Source organism: Lonchura striata, chromosome 1, assembly GCF_050655825.1.
Source record: "Lonchura striata isolate lonStrDom1 chromosome 1, ASM5065582v1, whole genome shotgun sequence".
Lineage (NCBI taxonomy): Eukaryota > Metazoa > Chordata > Aves > Passeriformes > Estrildidae > Lonchura > Lonchura striata.
Window position 1 is genome coordinate 69,040,567 of NC_140703.1, and position 20,397 is coordinate 69,060,963.

At 35.1% G+C, this 20,397-nt stretch overlaps 1 protein-coding gene across 8 annotated transcripts in view; it reads right to left on the reverse strand.

Moving 5' to 3' along the window:
- PDS5B (PDS5 cohesin associated factor B) overlaps nucleotides 1-20,397 on the reverse strand; it is a 99,083-nt gene that overhangs the window by 63,891 nt on the left and 14,795 nt on the right. For 7 of the 8 annotated variants that reach the window (XM_021541936.4, XM_085579380.1, XM_021541934.4 and 4 more), the window contains exons 2-6: nucleotides 14,966-15,091; nucleotides 11,547-11,750; nucleotides 7,114-7,200; nucleotides 6,919-7,016; nucleotides 5,688-5,814 (exon numbers count right to left, since the gene is read on the reverse strand). In XM_021541936.4, coding sequence (XP_021397611.1) covers nucleotides 5,688-5,814; nucleotides 6,919-7,016; nucleotides 7,114-7,200; nucleotides 11,547-11,750; nucleotides 14,966-15,073 — 624 coding nt within the window. In that variant the 5' untranslated portion in view covers nucleotides 15,074-15,091. Of the gene's footprint in view, nucleotides 1-5,687; nucleotides 5,815-6,918; nucleotides 7,017-7,113; nucleotides 7,201-9,970; nucleotides 10,021-11,546; nucleotides 11,751-14,965; nucleotides 15,092-20,397 lie in introns of those variants that run through there. The other variant, XM_085579391.1, reaches the window with a different exon arrangement.

The following is a 20,397-nucleotide window of genomic DNA, read 5'->3' on the forward strand; positions in this document are numbered from 1 at the left end:
CTCCATCACGCCATGCAAAGTTACTCAGTCTGCTGTCTAAGACTGCAAAGGGAAAAAACCCTAGAATTTCAGTTTATGGGAAAATAAAAACTAAACTAATAGAAGATATTTAAAAAACATAACCCCTCTTCAAAATTCCTATCCTTTCATTTGTCTAAATGGATTATTGCTCTATCATTGTTTTCTCCCTTTCTCTGCACAGATTCTCCACGCTCTAGTTGTTACATCCTTTCTCCAATTTTTGTATCACAATTATTTTTCAAAAATTTTCAGAGGAAAATGCAGCTCAGCCCTCGTGACACTCACTGCAGTTAACACACAGTCTTTAACTTGCCTACTGATAGAATTAAGTCAGGTGACTGAACTTGAAACACTACAAAGACTTATGCCTGAAGTGTCTGTTTTAGTCACCAATATAGAGAAGGTGACTAAAAATTCCAATTCTGGAAAAATACTTTAATATATAGAATACTTTCATCTTATTACAAAACCGTACAGTTGTTCCATGTCCCAGGAAAGAGAAAACACTGCATGCTGGATTGTTCTTTATGGTCAAAGTTTACAAAAGAGGTATTTCCACTGGAATAATTTGTTTTCTGTTATTCAAAATTGTAATGGTTCAGGAAATAAAAAGTACAAATTACTATAACAAGCAACGTATGCCACTTGCAATTCTTGTTCTGATCATTCTTGACTTCACAGTTCACCTCCAGCAACACAAAGAAAACCACTTTCACCTAGATAAGAGGGAACTGTGGATCATGAGCAAGATCTGGTTTAGTATAAAACAAGTCTAAACAGCAGACCTAGCACAGGAGAGTTCCAACAGGCAGATCTCTTCTGATTCACATTAATTACAGTTTCAGCTTTTATCTTTTGCACAGCAGTTCACTTCAAAGCTTAATGCTTTCCAAGATAAATGCTACAAGTGGCTATTTGCAACCCTGAGTAAGAAGTAAGTGTAATGCAAACATCTATCTAAAAAAATCTCTTAAGAGGAAAAATAGTCCAGAGCACAAGTGGCTAAGGAAAGCTAGCTATTTTTTCATGCCTCGTGTACTTGATTTAATAGTGCCAATAGTCATGACCCCCAAATGTCCAGAGGCCCCACTTTCTGAAAATAACAATATCAAAGAAGTCTTAAAAGAACATGAGTTTTCTCCTCGTTTTCCAGTTTCAGGGGAAAATAAGCAGAAACAAGCAGAAGTGGCACTGCCTAAGGTTAAAGGAAAACAAGAGCAGCCCAGCTTTTACCAAGTAGGTTCAAAGACCTTTTACAGAACCAAACCTTCTGATTAATTCAACAGACACAAAAATATCCTAAACTTCCTTCTCCTTAAGGAGAAATTATAAAAGGATAACATCTAATTTGACAAATTTCTTCTCTGCTTTTAGATAAGCTCTACTAGCATTATTATCTGTACAACCTGTTTGGAAAGACAATTGACGTGTATTTCAAGGTCTTTTAATGATTTAAGAAAGCCCTCGTGATGGGGACAATCTTAATCAGGATGCCTTTAGCAGCATGTAAGCATCCAGTAGGCCTAAGGTTTTTAGAGTCCAGAACAGGGTAGGAACAAACCCATCTGTTGGTAACACTGTTTAAAATAATCATTAGCAAGTACTACACCTTGAAGGAGAAAAACAAAATAAATACTGATTGATAAGCAGAAACCAAAGAACCACCCTTTAGAAGGCAGAACACAAATATTCTGCAAGAAAACTGAGCTTACATTTAACATCTGAACCAGACTTTTCCCCCAAAAACTTCCAGTTTTATTTCAGAAAATAATGTTAATAAACAGTGGAGAACATTTACATTTTTTAAAACCTTGGGAGACCTCCACCAATAATATCTGAATAGAGGCTATCTTGGTCAACCACAAGGTCTCTCCTTTGTCTCAATTTCTGCCATGATCTTTAGGCATTTCTTGCTGGTATTTCAAGGTTTTTATACTTTGGGAAAACAATAACAGTTTTGTCAGCGCATTTTTCATACCTGCTTTTCTCTAGAATGACAAAGTTGTATTTTTTGACAGAAGAAGCAGTGTTAGCCTCTCTGACAGTATGGCACACACATTTTTGCACTTACACAGACAATATTCTCCAGCAGAGTATGCCACAGAGTCAAAATTATTTGTTCTTGTGCAAGGGGGTCAGAAGTGATGGAAATTCATACAGCCAATTCAACTGACTTTTTCTCAATTACTTTTTTTCCAGTTACCTCTTAATAACCAATTTAACACAGATCAAAAAATATATGAGAGTGAAATAATTTTTACCCACCCCTTAAAAGAAAAAGAAAAAAAAAGGCAAGTGCCTTATATTTTATTTACAAGGAGATGACTAAAACTAGCATCAATCCAGCCTTTATTTTGTAGTTTTGAGAGGAAATCAAATGCTAAGTCTGCATCTAGTGCAAATAATCCTGAAAAGCTTATTTTTTACATATTATTTACTTTGAATTTAAAAAGCATCTTCAGTTATTATCAATGGCAGAGCAGCCAAATTAGTATCCAAGAGCGCCTGACAGAACAGTTTCAAGAGATTCTCTTGTTCTCCTTGGGAAGGTAAACAGATTAAGGACAGCTGACAAAGAAAAAGCTTAGCTGAGGTGTTGCCAAGATAACACTAAATAATAAGCAGATTCCTAATAGAGACAGTTAAGAATTTTAATTGTCAATATCACTTTTTCTAAAACATAGGCATGCAAAGCACGTGGGATGTGCAATGTAGGATTCCCTGTAATGATCTTGAGGTTGAAAATGGAACGTTGGCAAACACCCAAGGAAATCAAGTACAATTTGCCTTCTAACACACTGCACAAACACAAAATTGTTTGTAGGTCTGCCATAAAAGCACTATAATACAAAAAGATCATTAAAGGGGAAATTAACACTATTAATTTTTCTTGCCTTTTCATACTAACTGTCTCTTCCCTTGCTTTTAGGCTTATCTGGGTTTAGGTCACTTAAATTCAAAAGAATTTTAGTGGAGTTGATAGAAAAGAAGAGAAACTACAAAATGAAAGAATAATTCAACATCAAAATCAAAGAGTTAACACACAGTCACACAAGTTAAGTTTGCCATTTTACTGGCTTATCTGACAGCTGTACTAGTCAAGCAAGCCTGTGCACACTTCAGCATGCCTCTCTTCTGATATTGGTACTTTCATTCAGATTTACATTAGTATGGCTTTTATCCTGACCAAATGAGATGGATGACAAACTTCATGGAGATAGAGCAGTTCAGAGTTGCCACTTCAGTGACTACTAATTATGGTATACAGACGTTGCTAATATATCATGTGCCCAGTATATACTCTTTATATCTGACATTTTGTAGCCATCCTGTGAGCACCACTGCTTTTTATACTTACCACTCAGGACTATGAACCTTTTGTAAACTGCTCAAGTAATTACTATAGCTCTTAAAAATATTAATGTAATTTTTGCATAAAGCTGTCTAATGTTGAATTTCAGCCACCGGATGAACCTCCTAAGTTCCAACACATGCATGTGTTCCCAACACATACTTACGGACCCACAGGTTAGATAAATTATACAGGCTGAGATTTGAGGAGCTCAATCTTGTTTTACCAATACAACTATTTTCTATGATGCAGCCATTCAGTTCACAAAGCCACTAAAAATTCACTCTCGTACACAACCTTCCTTTTGGGCATATTAAAAATACATCACTTGCCTGTGTCAATTTCTATAGATACAATTGTCTTATCTTCAACAATCTCTCAATCTGATAATCTTCAAACTGAGCTAGTAGCAGATCTATGTTCCTTCCACTCTGTCAAAGATATTTTTTTGGTCCCTAGGAAATCTGGGGATTCCCTACAGATCATTAAAACAATGTCTGCCCTTATGCCATTTTTGGTGACCAGTCTTATCATTCAACTTTCCCTTTCCACAGCCCACACAGCTGAACAGTGAGGTCAGCCAAGACACAGTTCTTTTTTACGGTGGACCTTATCCTTTATCTCCTTCTAGTTGTGTTCAATGGAAGAGTGGAAAAATTCTCAACTCTGAATTTATTATACTTATCCAGCTTGACATCAGCAGCCAAAGAAACCAGTTATAGGATGCAAATTTTAAATAATTTTAAATAAAAATTCACTATGTGAAGACTTTGAGATGAAACAGAAAAATATTAGAAGCTCCTTTCCATTAGTATGGAAAAAAATAAAGGTAAACACATTCAGAATACAGTCTGACATTATGTATCTACTTCAGTTAAAAAGCAGGCTATAAATAAACATCCTAGCCATAGAAAGACTTAGATTGAAAGAAAAGCAGCAGAAAATGCAAACCTCAAATATATTTCCCTTATTAAAATACTCAGTCAGTAATTTTAAGTCCACTACAAAACAAAATTGTTTTAGTGCTATTAATTCTTCAACTCAAAGTCAGTTTATTAAACATGAAACATAAAAACAGTATAGTCCAATCAATTGGAACACAGATGATGCAAGGAAACAATAGATTCTTAATAAGACAGCTTCTTAACTGAGGAAAAAAAACTTAAGTATTTTGCATATCCTTGCTTTTGTTTTTTGTATTCCAAAGCTTTACTTCATAAATCTGGACTTTAGCTACATAAATTTCAGTCTAGTCCTGGTATACAAGTACAAACTCCTTGAAGGACACAGCTAAAACATTTGCTGTGGTGGAAAAAAAATTACTAACCTATACTAAGCATTTAGTCTTTCATTGTCAATAGAAAATAATTTATGTGTTATTTATTCATTGAATTAATGGCTAGTAGTAATGGCACACTAGTAGGCATTCCAAAGCATCGCTCTGTTAATAACCACTTAACCTTACACTTTTTAGAAACTACAGCAGTTAACACCTTCCTGAACACATTAAAAAAAAAAGCTACTAGAATTGTCCTAAATACAGCTAAAGATATATTTCCCAGATAAATCCCCACAGTCTTTTGTTGTCATGCACAACTTACAAGTGAGTAGCCCGTGAGATTTCAGTAGGACACAGATTCCTGAACTAAGGAGTCAGACTTCCGTGATTTTTAAACATTTAAGTACCACAACACATGCACAGTTCTGAAGTTTTTCCTTTAGTTCATCTATAGGAGACTTTTTTAAAAATATGACATTGTTCACTAAGGTAAGACAACCATTCCTTGGGCTCCTCCTGAACCACCATTTCTGCACACAGTTTTTATTCTATGGCTGCATCAGAAACAGAACACCATAAAGCCAACATTTCTGAAATACAACAGAGCCAATTACAAATCAGCAGTCGTAATTACTTTTTCCATCCCACTCAGGGTAGCACCTTAGTTTGAACTGTTGATACAGGATTACATGAATGAAAAACTTTCCAAAGGATGTTTGTCACTTCTCTATTCCATTCTACCAGCATTGATGGGACATTAGAAAATTCTGTTTAAATTCATATGACATTCAGCCTTTTAGATTACTGTGACCACTGATCCCTCGCTTATGGAAAGTATATCAGAGTAATGAAACTAGACTATATTTTCTGTCTATTAAAATTACTTGTTTGCTAAAAGAAATCCAGATAATACAAAAACATTTGTTACAGCCATTATCTCAATTAGAGCTACATATCTGAACACATACATCCAAGAAATCATGATTACAAAAAAAAACTGTAGAACAAAACAAAACATAAGCCACTAAGTCTTACCTTATGTGCTGGCACTAGATTAACTAACACTGTATCCAAGAGTTCCTGTGACACAGTATCTCCCTCACAAATGATAGAGCTCATTAGATCAACCATGTGCATGTGTACTTTTTGGTTATGACCATTGCTGAAATTAAAAACAAGAATTCTTAGAGTAATATCAATATAAAGTAAAACTTCTGTTCCTAGTACTGCCTGTGGTGATGGCAAACAACAAGGAATAAAATCAGCAAATCACAAGTTTTCTTAGAAATCAAAATACTTTGATTCTTTGATTGCGTGTTATCGTCATTCTTAAATTTCATGTTCTCCTCATTCACTACTGCAGTAAGACTGTATCTGTCCCTACAATGAAAAGACAGTGTATTAGAGCACCGCTCTGCTCTGTCCAGCACTGGAGAGACTTCCTCTGGAGTGCTGTGTCCAGTTCTGGGCTTCCCAGCACAAAAGGGACATACACATCCTGGATTCAGTCCAGCAAAGGTTCACAAAGATGATTAAGGGTCTAGAGCTGCTCTCATGGAAGGAGGGACAGAGAGCTGAAATCTTTTTTTTAGCCTTGAGAAGAGATGGCTTAGGAAAGAACTGACAAGTTTAAATACCTGATGTTGGGAGTAAAGAAGACAGGGCAAGACTGTCTTGACACCACACACTCAGTGGCTTCCAGTCACAGAACAAGATGCAGAGGGCACAGGGTGAAATACCAGACATACCATTCAGACAAAATAAACCTTTTAAATAAAAGGGTGATTGAGCACTAGAAGGCTGCCGAAAGATGGCACAGCCTTTCCATCCTTGGAGATGCCCAAAACCTAACTGGCTACAGTTCTGGGCAATCTGCTCAAGCTGACCTGGTTTGAGCAAAGGGAAAAGACTAGACTACCTCTAGCAGTACCTTCCCGTGTCCACTACTTTCTGACTCATGTTTTCACAGCCATAATCCTCCAAATTCCTTAGAATTGCATATTACACCATTCAATTTCAAGAATAGAATAAAATAAATGCAATTTATTTTGTAAATTACAATTTACAAAATTGTAATTGTAAATGAGAAATCTAAGTTTCTTAGGAAAAAAAGATGATGTGCACTGTCTTGATTCATTAAAACAGAAAAAACTGACAGTTCTGCTACCTTTAGTTAAAATGAATTACAAAACTCAATGCTAAAAGTTAGAACTCTGACCTCAATCATGCAACAATATACTGTGAAATTTGAGGTGAAAATACTTACTTTATTACTGAAAATAGTGTTCTATACAGCTGTGTAAAAATCTCATTGCTGTCTTCTAATTCAAAACATATGTTATAAGACTTGACCCAAGCAATGTTCTGTGTTGGAACAAGAAAAAATAAAAGAGTAGTTAACACAAGATTAAATTGAAAGATTATGTTTAACAATTATTATGAAATGAGTTATGAAACTTACCTCAAGCAAATAAAAGTATCGATTAAACTGGGGGCTTTTTGTATCTTCTAAACCTTTAAGTTGCCTTGTTATGAACATAAATATATCCTGAAAAGAAAGAAGCGCTAGTTATTCAATCAACTGCAATTAAATCTTCAAAATTAAATAATTACCTTTTAAAGTTACTTGCATTATTTAGTCACTTCAAAATATGCAGCAATAACAGACATTATTTCACTATCAAAAGAAGATCATCTACAAAAACATTATGGAAAATGTCAAGGAGTAATTTTAAAATATTTCATATTTCTTTAAAGGGTTGAGAAAGTAACATTTTCCAAAGAAAAGCATTCAACTTGACAAACACAGCTGCAACTGTCTGGCTGCAGAAGTCAAGGGATTATTATTCAGCAGGACAATGAATTTAATATTTTTACTTCATATTACAATCAGTTTCAAAAAACGGGGAAAATAGCAGTAGGCAACTACATCTTTCCTAAATGTTCACCCTATATTGTTTGCGCATTTCTCGGTCATCAAAATACTGACACAGATAACATCTCTTGCAAAAACTAATAAACCAAGTTCTTTCTGCTTCCTCTATCAACTTTCACCAACAGAAGACTCCTTCAGAAAAAGTCTCACACAGAGTAAATTGAAGCATTTTACAAGGAACAAACAGTCAATTAGGAACTAAACAGAAATATACAGGAAGGTATATTTTAATTTTTTTTTATATTCAGATAATTAACAGCTGGAAATTCACAACTACAACTATATTAATCTGATACAATTATATTAAATCACAATATTTAGAAATAAGTATCACCAGAAACACTCTTCACAGCCTCAACTACATCTATGTTTCATCTAATAACTCAGGTGTAAATCAAATAAATTCCAAAAGGTATAAAGTTGCCATAATAGAATAGAGCCCAACTGTTAATCCTGAAAATCTATCCTAGAAATAGTTATAAGGCATTTCTGTAACACTTTCAAAATGACCAATTCCCCTAAGTCCCCCAAGAATAATACACAGAAAAAAGACAAGAATATAGTTTCTTTTTTTCCAACACTATAACCACAAAATCCAGCCTTAATCATTAAGCTGAGCACTTACTGTGGATCTAGGTAAAATCAAGAACAAGGTTACACGTGATATCGCCAACTCTTGGCAAAACAGCACAGCAAACACAATGCTCAGAGCTACAGCTACAATAATGTTTGAATATGGTTTTAATCTAATTTAATTTAAGGATCACTGTCTGGTTCACACTTCAGATCCTTTATAGAGCACAAAACTTAGACCCTTTAGCTAAAATTAAATCAAAAGACACATCTAATGGTCTCCAACCACTCAAAAGCATTCTGTTCCCACGCAAAAGCTCATCTGAAGAATCCCTCCTTTAAAAATTAGTGTATGAACACTAGCAGGCCATCAGTCCCCACTCAAAATGAAAGCTGTCTTATGGAAAGCACTGGAAGGTTCTGTGAAGTTTAGAAGACATACAAACTGAGTCTCAGGGAAGAGTAAGAATGTACTGAAGAAGAAAGGGGGCATATGACAGACTGACCAATGCCAAACATAAAAACTACTTAATCTTAGAACCCATGCTCTGTGTTAATTATTTCTGTTAAACTTTACCTGTAGAGGTAAATCTCAATCAGTTCATTTAACCCAGTATCTCAGTTTTTACCCTACATGCCAGTATGCAATATTTACCTACTTAATGTGATTCAAAGACCCTACTAATTTCCCAAAAGAAAGTTCTCATGACTGTGCCATATATAACTACAGACATTAATGAATAGAATATATGTACAGTAAGTCCAACACCTGAATGCTTCAATTAACAGCATGGTTTGAAAAAGTAAGCGTTTACTCACAAACTATTTTTAATTTTTAAAGAAAGCAAGACAGACTAAACTCAGAAGTACTCACTAATTTTTTAGTATCTTACGTACTATGACCATATTGTACATAGTACATAATATGACAAATATTTTTTCCTGTTTTAAGCACACATAACATACTACTTGAACATGCATTTATAAATTCAAAATACAGGCTAAAATAAACTTTTGCTGCAGCCAAAAAATTGCAATAATTTCACAACTGGATAATAGGTTTTAGCATGAGACCGTGTAAAGCAAGTCTACATTAGAATCTAGATTTCAAAGACAAAAGTGCTCACACTTCAACTTTAGGGATTTTTTTGGGGATTGCTGTCTTGATGCCAACTACATAATGGCTTTAGTAATCATCAGAGCCATGGTTCTCACCATATCTGAAGTTCTGCTACCATATACCCTTTTTAAAATCTACATTTCAGCAGAGACAGGCACACAGTCCTTCTGTTCAAGTAATTTTCAATGGACACATACAAATTATTAGATTATCTTCCCACCAAAATATTAAATTTGGGCTCTAGGCTTCACGTGGACTGAGGAGGGCTCAAAGTTCAAAGTTTCGAGATCCCAGAAGAGCAAAACCTACTTTAGCTCTATTTTTCTTTTACTCATGGCATTTTCCATCCCTGTTATCAATGCTCTTTTCAGTGATCAGCAAAGAATATAAGATTTACACTGATGATACACATGAAAGACGGAAACCTGAGATTCTTATCCCTTTCCTCAGCATCTCACTTGTACAATGTGTAAGTTACAAAGATCCACTGAGTCTGAAGCAAGGGCAAAAACTTAAGATTTAAGTCTTGTCCTCTCAAGAAATCAAGCCTTTTCAGCACTTCCCTTTGCCATTTTTAACTTTGGTGTTAAACATACAAGAATAGACTCAGCTACAGTATGGATTTGATATTAAATACTGGGTAAAAATAGTCCCAAGGTATAACCCAAGAGGAAGCATTCTTCCTCTTACCTCTGTCATAAAGTGGAGGGAACTCTTCGACATTTCTATCAGAGCTTGTCCTGCAACCACAAAAGCTGATTTCAGAGGAAACGGGTTTGCAAAAAACCTACCGAAGCAGCCCTAGGCAAAGGTCCCTACTGTTTAGCTTTTCTTTATTTCTCAAAATGTGTTTAGAAAACTGCATCCAGAAACTGAATTCTGAAATCCACACAGATTACAGAACTCAATGCTAGCACTGGAAGTCCCTCATCCATTCCAAGTTCTGTCCAAGCAGTGGTTGTAGTATACCGATACTTAAGGTATGAGATTGGAAGACTGTAAACCTTCCAGTATTATACATTAAGAAATCTGAAGCTTAGTAGCATTTGGGAGATTAAATACTCTAAGGAGGAATGTAGCCCAACTCAGAAAAAGAAATTAAAGCTCTTAGTCTAACAAGCAAATGAAAACATATGCTCAAAACTGAAATAAAACCAGACTTAAATATAGGACAGTAGAGAAAGCTAGTATTATCTCCAGTTGAACATGGTGCAATCAATAAGTACAGGAAGCAGATGTTGTACCTCTGATTACACACTAATTCAGAATTAAGAAAACAGAACTAAGAAAAATCCCTAGATATCTCTCCAGTTTGTCTGTTAACAAAAGATGTACTAAGGCAGTTGAAACTGCCCTGTTTCCCTAATTAGGAAGCACTGCTGGTGCAACCACTAGATGAGAAATTAAGTGATTTTCTCTTAAGTGATAATAGATAGATCATCCACCACAACCATCCTACTGTGGAATAAACAAAGACCAAACTAAAAACAAAAAAGACCACACACTAAATCAGAAACAAAAAAAGCACGCATTTTTCAGTGTCACTTTCACCTGGTTTTTGTAAATTTACCCCAAAACTCAGTTCACCACTCTAGATTCTGACTGCGCTAGAGAAACAGTTCGATTTTGATAGTTGGGAACTAAGTTAGATTTCTACTTTAAAAAGTAAAAGAACCCACTAAATAATATAAAATTTATTTCTTTCTGGAACAAGTTAGTCAGATCTGTACTTCCTTTTCAAACCTGACATTTCTCTATCAACCATCTCCATCTAGTGGGATCAGTGATGTTTGTAATTGCAGAATTTTCCAAGTCACATCAAATATCATTTAACTCTGTACAAAAGTACTTTATATTTGTTTCAACAGAACCTTTATCTCTAACTATACAAGTACCCGCCTCTTGGTAGTTTAATTGGAGATCCATGGGTATTTTCCCAAGTGAACGTATTAGCTATCTTGCAAGAGATTGTGATAAAAGCTATAATAATCAATATTTCTAAAGTAAAGTAACCTGCAAATCCCAAAAACAGTTCAATAAAATAATTATTTTCAATACAAATCCAAAACTCTTCAAGTTATTTGAATATGTATTGTTTAGCCCTTTATGTCATGGACAATTGACTTGACCAATCACATTCAAAAATAAAGTGAAAACTTTGAACTGTTTTGGCTGAACCAGAAATGAAAGGAGGGAAAAAGCAGTCATTATTACATTAATCACTGAGTGTAAAAATCACGTGCAGAAAGAGATTAATTTTATTTACCTTCAGTTTATCCGGTGAAGTGTATGGAGCTTCAGGGGCATAAATTCTGAAAATATCAGCAAGACAACATGCTACCAACAAACGTACATCCTTATCAGGATGTTTGAGGAAAAAATCTGAAGCAAGATGTAAAGCAAGATTTAGGTAGAGCTCCTTTTCTTCTTCAGAGTCCTGATCCATATCCATGAAAGTTTTCACAACCATCTAAATAGACAGACACACATTAGCACATAAAACTAAATACTCTGTGTAACAGAATCCTTACTAAAAGTTACTTTTCTGGTTTAGTGCAACTTCTGTCCGAAGCATTATTAGCTATGCAGTAGTACTTACTTGAGTAACCTGTGTTCTCATTTTTCAGGGCATAAGAAAGACCTCTATTAACTGTCCCAGCACACAGTCTCAGCAGAAATACTGAAAGCCTAGTTGGATACTTCAAAAATCTTTTTGAAAAACCATGTAATCAAGTTGGACAATTGAAGAAGTGCAACAGCATTCACCGTTATAGTCATTCATTTAAAAATTCAGCAAATGGCAGAACTTTATTAAAAAATATTTATTTCTCCCTCAACTATTCAGTGATAATTTTTTTTCCTCCTATTCTCTTTCAGTTTCAGGGTTTTGCCTATTACTGCTCTGAGGAAAATTCTATTCCCTGTGCTGTCCAGAAGCAGAGCGCACACTTTCAGGAAATGCATATATAAATCCAGGCAGCTCCACAGCATGGATGCTGTCCAACAAGACTAAAATGATCACTAGGATTATTAGGATCCAGTTACTGAAGTTATGGGAGAAAAAAAGGGGCCTGGGACACCAAATATTTAACATGCTGAATAAAAAAAAGCAGGAAAAGCTATATTTAATAACTGTTAGTTGGTGAGAATTCTTACATTTTTCTGAAGGAGAGAAATTTATTGACAAAGCAAAGTAATTCCTTATCTATCTTGCAAAAGCAGAGTTATTTTAAGGCATTCAGCTCTTGTAAAATTAACAAAATTATACTAAAGACTTATTTACACAATCCTGAGAATTAAAGCAAAAACTCCCATCTATTTCCTCAGTGCAGGAAGAGATACTATTCAAAGAATAATAATGTCAAGTCCTAGAATCCTATAACACTGCCAATACTTTACTTTGCTGCTGTTTGTTGTTTGGTTGGGTTTTCTCCCTCCCTCCAAAAAATTTACTGTAACCAGTCAGGGAGCAAGAAGCCCAACTGAAAAAAAATAACCCTAAACTTCTTCATAATTAGGATCACAGAAGCTGTGAAGTTTTCAATCATATGAGAATTCTTTACAAAAAGACACAGAAGATCAGCAGCTTGTGCAGACACAACTTCCATTACAAGAAAAATAAAGTCCTCCCCAGCCAGGCACAGGTGAACCATCTGAAGTGCACTGGTGCCCTTACACACTAATTAATTTACAAGTCAGAACTGTTTTCATTTCCATGAAAAGTAGTATTTTCATACTTCTTGCAACAAGTATGGGTTTTTTCTACTCTGGAAATGAACCTTTCATGTTTTTTCCCTGATAACATGAACATCTGTACAAGTCAGGACAACAAAGATCAGTCATCCTGTCTGCAGAGCAATCCATCACAGTGTTTAAGGAAAAACAAAAAAACAAGCTAGTTGTCCTAGCATAGATTTCCAGGTTCCTGCAAAGCAACAAGTTAGAAGACTCCAGAGCCTAAAATCACACCCAGACCACCAAAATTTATACTCCTGAAGCTTCATCTTCCAGATGTGGCACGTATTTCTTAACCCATTCAATTTTTACTACATCATTCCACAGAAACAAGCTTTAGAATTTATTTGTATAAAACTGGCAGAAAAGTGTATTAGTAGACTGCTGGTCTAAAATTAATATTTCATTAGATGATGTCTTGGTTCTTGTGTATTAAAAGAAACTGTCGAAAAATGCTTTTCTCACACTATTCATCATTTCCAAGAGTTTATCACCTTCTTTATGTCTTCAGTGCTAGTTCACAACTGTCACCATTTAGTTTCTATCTCATTTCCAAATCTATTATAAACTTCAATTCAAAATGCATCAAATGTCCAGTGTAAGTTATGCTAATACAGAAATTCACTCTGCATATTTTCCATTTTCTTCTCAGATTTCTCCATAATTTGCATTTATATTAATATTTCATTATCAACAAACAGCAGAATGTCTGCTTATGCACAGAAAAGTGCTTTTCTTTAATAATTGCATGAATTTGTCAGTCAGAGAAATCAAGAGGCTAATAGTTCACTCACAGTTCAACTACTGTTCTTTAGCACCTGCAACTGTGTTTATACTAAAGTTCTGTACACTTCTGGTGTAGCATGAATCATCCAATCTCTTATAAAAGAAATACTGCAACTTTTTCCCTGCTTGAGCACCAATTAATTCACAGCCAGAATAAACAACTAACAAGAAACACAAGATATCTTACAAAGTCCTCTTATTCTGCAAGATAGATCAAGATGACAGAATGGACTAGATATTCAAGGCCAGAAATTAAATTAAGCTTCAGGAAAAAAAGTATTAGTAAGAACTGTGGTGCTGCATTTCCACAAGCTGAAAAAAATACACAAGTGCTAAAAAAGGATTCCTTCTCTTAGGAATCATTCATATGTAAAGTTATAAATGTTGCCTTCTATTCAGCATCATAGAATGCAAAATACTCACTAAAGTCCATCAACCAAAATCCCAAAGCCTAGAGAGGTTAATAGGGAAAGACAAGAACCAACCCTTGTGTTTTGGGATTTTATTGGTTTGTGTTCATTTATCCATAATTCCAACTGACTTAAAACTACTTCTTCAGAAAACTCCAAATTGAGCCCTTCCATCTGTTAGAATACTTAAGGTTCCTCTCCCACATCTGTTCCCTGCTGTTTCACAGGGCAAGCCCAAGCTACAGGCATTCCTTCTGCACAATACAGAAGGAATTTTGTGAGAGCACACAGGTAGATACAGAACTGTAGTAACAAAATTAGCATCCAAATCTGTCCAACTTTCCTGTATGCTTAGGCCAAATAAAATGGTCAAGAAATTCAAGACAGAAATACATCAAAAACTGGATGTATAGTCAAAGTATATAGACTAAAGCATAACAAAAACTACCTTCATCATGACACAGGCTAAAACAATGAAAATAAAGGTTTTTATAAACAAAATAAAGAACATGAAGGCATAAAAGGAATGTATTGAGAGGTATCCAAATTTTTTTCCAAAATTATTACTCTCTTTTAGAGAGGAAAATACTAGAAAACAATCAAAGTACTGACTCAGCATAGTAGCTGAAACAAAATTTAAGTAGCATTTTAAATTAATGCAGCTCATTTCTATTTGTGATTTTTAAATGCAATAGGATTACTAAATATCTTTTACAAGAAACTTTAATCTGCAAGCAATTAGTTGCTTACTAACCTTTAACCTTCTCACCATCTCTTCTTTAGATATTTTATCAGAGATTTCTTTGACTCCTGGAGGATATGTGATTTTTCCATCATTGGCTCTTGTCTTCGAATGAGCCATGATTTCACGGTTTTAAAGCTGTGGAAAGAAATTAAGAAGACAATGTTGTTTGACTAGTTCATGCTTAACCATATCTGTCCCACTTTGACAAACAAAATCCTACTAGAAATATACAACAAACTCAAAAACATAAAAAAAAGACCAAATATTTGGATTGGTTTCAGTAATCTATACTGTGGGACACAGCAACAGTTTTGATATCCAGATAGATCATCCTATGAAACAACAAAGCTTTCAAGACGTATACATCAGAAAAAAGCTAAACTCCTCATTTCAGAATGTCATTGATCTTCACACTAACAAAGATGCAACCAAGAATCTTACTGTACTGCATGATCCGTTTCCACCTCTTGGTAATAAAAGATCCTAGCTAGCTTGGGTGTTCAGACATCTGAAGTGGACTTCACGATCATTTTTACTCTTTTGGAAAATGCAATTTTCCAAAAAGCCTGAACACCAGTGCTGTTAATTGTTACACATCACCAGATGTAACTCCCCAATACTGCCAGACAAGCAGCAGATAGAGAATGAAATTTGAGACAGAAACAGAGCAGACCAAATACAAGTCTTTCCTCTATGCCATTAAAGCCACATTTTCAAGTGAAAGAGTACAGATAAGCAATCTCCTTCCTAAATTCCAACTAGGAACACAACTCGGTTACTTGGTTTCTCAGTCCCTTTAAACTGATGCATATGAAGGCTACCATGTAATCCACTCTAACTCATACAGAATTTCATTGCTTTACAGAAGGAAGCTGAACTGAAACCTTTACTTACATAAAAGCAATCAATACAAAAGGCAGTGAAAAAATCTAGATTGTATGTGTGGGAACAATTAGGATCTTAGAAAAAGACTGTACCAGGGCAGTTACAAATGAAGAATGTAACAAAAGAACCAAATTTCTTTGTCACTGTCTTGATATTTTTAGTTATTTAGTTAAAAGTATGATCCACTTCTAGCAGTCATGACTGTTCTGAACTGTGAATCCCAAGTATTGGGATTTGCATTCTCCAGTTCATATTTCATTAAAACAACCAAAGTTACAAATTTTGCTTCATCTTCACCTGATCTTTTACAAAACAAGAAGTTAATATTGGCTTTTAATTTTTTTTTTGCAAAGAACACATGCAGCACAACCCGTTTTATTTTTGTAAATAAGGAGAACATCAATAGAATGAACATAATCAGATGTAATTAAACAGGCATGACATGCAATGGACTTCAACAAATACACGAAAGTCAACTCAGTTTCTGTCATCTTCTCTGCACCTACGTGCACCCAGCAGTGAACAGCACCACATCTTGCAGTTGTAGTAAAAACTGACAAACACAAAGCTGGGAGGAAACAAAGCTCATTGAAGTAACTTTTTCTAATACTAAAATATGATGCCATTTTAACCCTGTTATATTTCTTTAATGCACTGCCATGACAAGCCCATGTCAAATCTAGGACTCCGCAAAAGCACACAGTAATTGTAATGAAGTTCACTCTTCTTGCCATTTGATATAGATATTACACTCTACCTTTCAGATGGGATGATCTTATATATTATACCTAAATTCATTCTAACAGCTCATCACAGCAGAAGGGAGCCTTGCTTGCCTGAATCTGAGAATGTATAAAAGCATCAGATGCTTTGATGGGCCAATCAAATTCACCAACTCAAAAAATAAGCCACATTGTTTTTGAAAAGCGTGTGACAAGCATCAAAGCTAACTCAAGGGAAAGAACAGGAACTAAGGGAACTGGGGAACAAAACTCCATTTTTCAGTGGTGGATAGCTGTCAGATCAGATCAAATGTAGTGGAAACTTGATTAGAACATGATGACGTAGCCCCATTTGGAGCACATTTTGAAATAATTCAAAGACTGAAACTCATACATTACAGTAAAGTTCAACTGTGCAGCCAATATGCCCAACGGCCCTGCAACCAAGCTTTTAAGCTTCAGTGGCATCCAAGGTCTGGATGAAACTGAAAATCTGTTTTGTGACTATGTGGCAAGGTTTTGGTAGTGGGGGAGGCTGAAGCCATGGTCCCTGTGGGAAGAGGCAGGGGGCTTCTCCTATAGCAAACAGAACCATATCCAGACAGCTCCAAAATGGACTCAGCCCTTGTCAAAGTTGAGCCATCAGTGATGCTGGCAGTGCCTTCTCTGATAATGTATTTAAGAACTGACAAAAAATACTGCACAGCAGTTACTAGGAAGAAAATTGAGAAAAACATGAAACAACCTGCAGCCACCAAGGTTAGTGAAGAATGAAAGCAATCTTGACCAATGAGCTTTTTTGTCTTATTTCCTTCCCCATTCCATTAAGGAAGAAGAGAGAGAGAGCAGCAGTGTTAGTACCTAACAGCCAGCCAAGGTTACAGACAGGGATGTACACAGCTCATCCCTCTCAGAAGTACAGAAAAAAAATAAATAGGACTTCATTGCCTAGAGAATTAATACACCTAGTCTTACAAGGTCAAAAATAATTCTGAAAAGGTTCTAAGAAATAGAACATACAGGATACAGAATTATAAACCTTCTAATACTGAGAGAAACAAAAACCATTCAAAAGAAACAGCAGAAAACAAAACCTATCATTAAAAAAAAAAAAATTCAATGCTAAGCAATCCCCTTGTACAACAGTTATAACTTCAACAATCACCTAAGTAAAACTTAATTACATTCACTGCTAGAAGTTCCCCTTCTTCCAGACTGCCAATATAGCTGTGCATACCCAGTTTTATCAAAATAATCTGTGTTGAACACTTAGTAGAATCCAGGATTTTATTTGCGGGTGAGGTGGGGAGGATGTTTTGATGATTCTAACCAAATGCAAATCTCTGATTTCACGTTAGATACATCAGCTGTTTCAGTGAACTTTTGTCATGGAAAAAGAAGACAGTAACAGCTAAGAACAACAGCCTCAAGGCCAACTGTATGTACAACATGTTGAAAACAAAAACCCATAAGCCAGTGATGTGATATTCAATGACTGAATTTCAAAAAGCTTTAAAAATTCATTTTTATAGATTCAGTGTATTGCAAAAGAAAACAGTCTAAGATGACAAGCATTTTGAAAGAAGGAAATTCTTGGAAAGTATCTTTGAGATTCAACAGACTCAGCTGACAGTGTCTATTATTTTTTTAAACAAATGAAATTTCAGAAGTTTTCCACCATGTTTTCAAAAATCCAGTGTTATTCCATGTACACCATCAGAAGGGAAAGAGCACAAGTCCTACAAGAAGAGGGTGAGGGAGCTGTGGTTGTTTAGCTTGGAGAAGAGGAGATTCAGGGGAGAACTTACTGCTCTCAAAAACTACCTGAAAAAAGGTGTGGTAATGTGGGGATTGGTCTTTTCTCCCAGGTAATCTATGACAACACAAGAGGAAATGGCCTCAAGTGGCACTAGGGAAGGTTTAGACTTGACATTAGGACAAATTTCTTCACCAGAAGAGTGGTCAGACATTGAAACAGGCTTCCCAGGGAAGTTATAGAATCACCATTCCTTGCAGTGTTTAAAAGGTATGTGGATGTAACACTTGGGGACATGGTTTAGTGGTTCTGGGTTAACAGTTGGACTCGATCTTAGAGGTCTTTTCCAACCTTAACGACCCTATGAAAAAGGAAAATGTTCATATGGATGCTTTTTTTAAGGCAAGAAAACACTTCAGACCATGAAATGCCTTACACCGTGCAGAATCCCTGCACATAAACTAAACTTTAAGACGTGCCCTGTTTCTGCTGTTATATGAGGATAAAGAAGGGAGACAGCTGTCACAAGAAACTTTAACAAGTATATCATAAATTCCAGTTCTAACAAGTAGGAATACAAATCATTATTCAATCAGGCTTTGGTTTTTTCAGTTATGTTAAACAGTACTGTAAGTTAAATCTTCAAAAACGATGAAGAAAATAAATATATTTTAAGCTAATAGAGTATTTAAAATACAAACCCTACTCTTTGTACACACAGAGATGATACAGTAAGACTTAAGATGCCTAGGAACTGCTTATTTCAACACAGAAGCAGCACTGCTATTGTAATTTCTCAGAGACCTGAAGCCAGGAACCAAGAGCAAGTCTGTAAAAATATATTGAAAAATAGTATGTATAAAATAGCATGACAAATTAAAAACTAAGTTATAAGGGAGGTGAGGTGGAAGAAACTAGTACAGAGAAAAGAAATAAAGATGACAAAACACATACCCTTTGTACAATGACAACAGGAAAACTAAAGCAGAAAAAAACCCCAAAACTGGAAGTTACATTTATTGTGCACTATATTAGGATGGATTCAAAAGTCATTAATCTCTTGTGATAAAAATCAGAATATCATATTTAATGTAAAATTATGACTATCAGCCAGACCACAAATAGGAACAATCAATTAATCTGAACAGAGTTAATTAGTAATATCACTGCCAAAATTTGGTCAAGCTCAAATAAATAAATTACACATCAGTTCTGTACATAATCAGTAGCATCCAGCAGCTACTCAGCTCCAGCTAAATCTACTGGCCATTACTAAAACATTCAGATGTTTTCTATATAGTAGATACCTTTATTAATAGCTTAACTTCACATATCCTACTTGCTCAATACTTTGAAACACAGACTGCAATTATGCAAATAAAACATGTACTGATATCTTGCATATAAAGTATCTATGCGAATATACTTCATAGGTCAGTAAATATCATCAGAGCATGTTAAGTCAATGATCTAACTGGAGGACTTAAACCACACTCCATTTAATTGTATTTTGTTTGGTTGACAGTTTACATTGCCTATGGTGATTTAATTAACTGTGCTAACCATTAAACAAACTGTGCCTCAACACACATGAAGATGTCATGTGTCAGCAGTGACTTTGCAGAGGTCTATACATGTGTTTAAATCCTCATCCTCCAGATAGTTTTGTAGGAGTCTTACCCAAGGGATGAAGCAAACTTTAGCGAAGTAACCCTATATTCCTCACAAGTCCATCTCCTGCCTTGCTATCACTTCCTCTTAGAAATCCAGAATCCAAACATGAGGACTTAGAAGATCTCCAGAAACAGTGAACAATTTAGCAAATTCTATCATTATTATTTTTCAGAACTTTCACCGAATGTACATAATTATCCATGTATCTATTCTTAAGACAATTTTAAAATAACGTACATAAAATCTAGGAAACTATACATCAAATTTATGTAAGCTAATATATATACTTTTAAATGTATGTTAGCAAGACATTTTTCAATGTGCCAGAAAATAACACTTTCTTCATGTTCACAAAGGTATTAGAAGCTCAAGTGAATTTATTAAGTGCTTCGCATGAAAAAGAA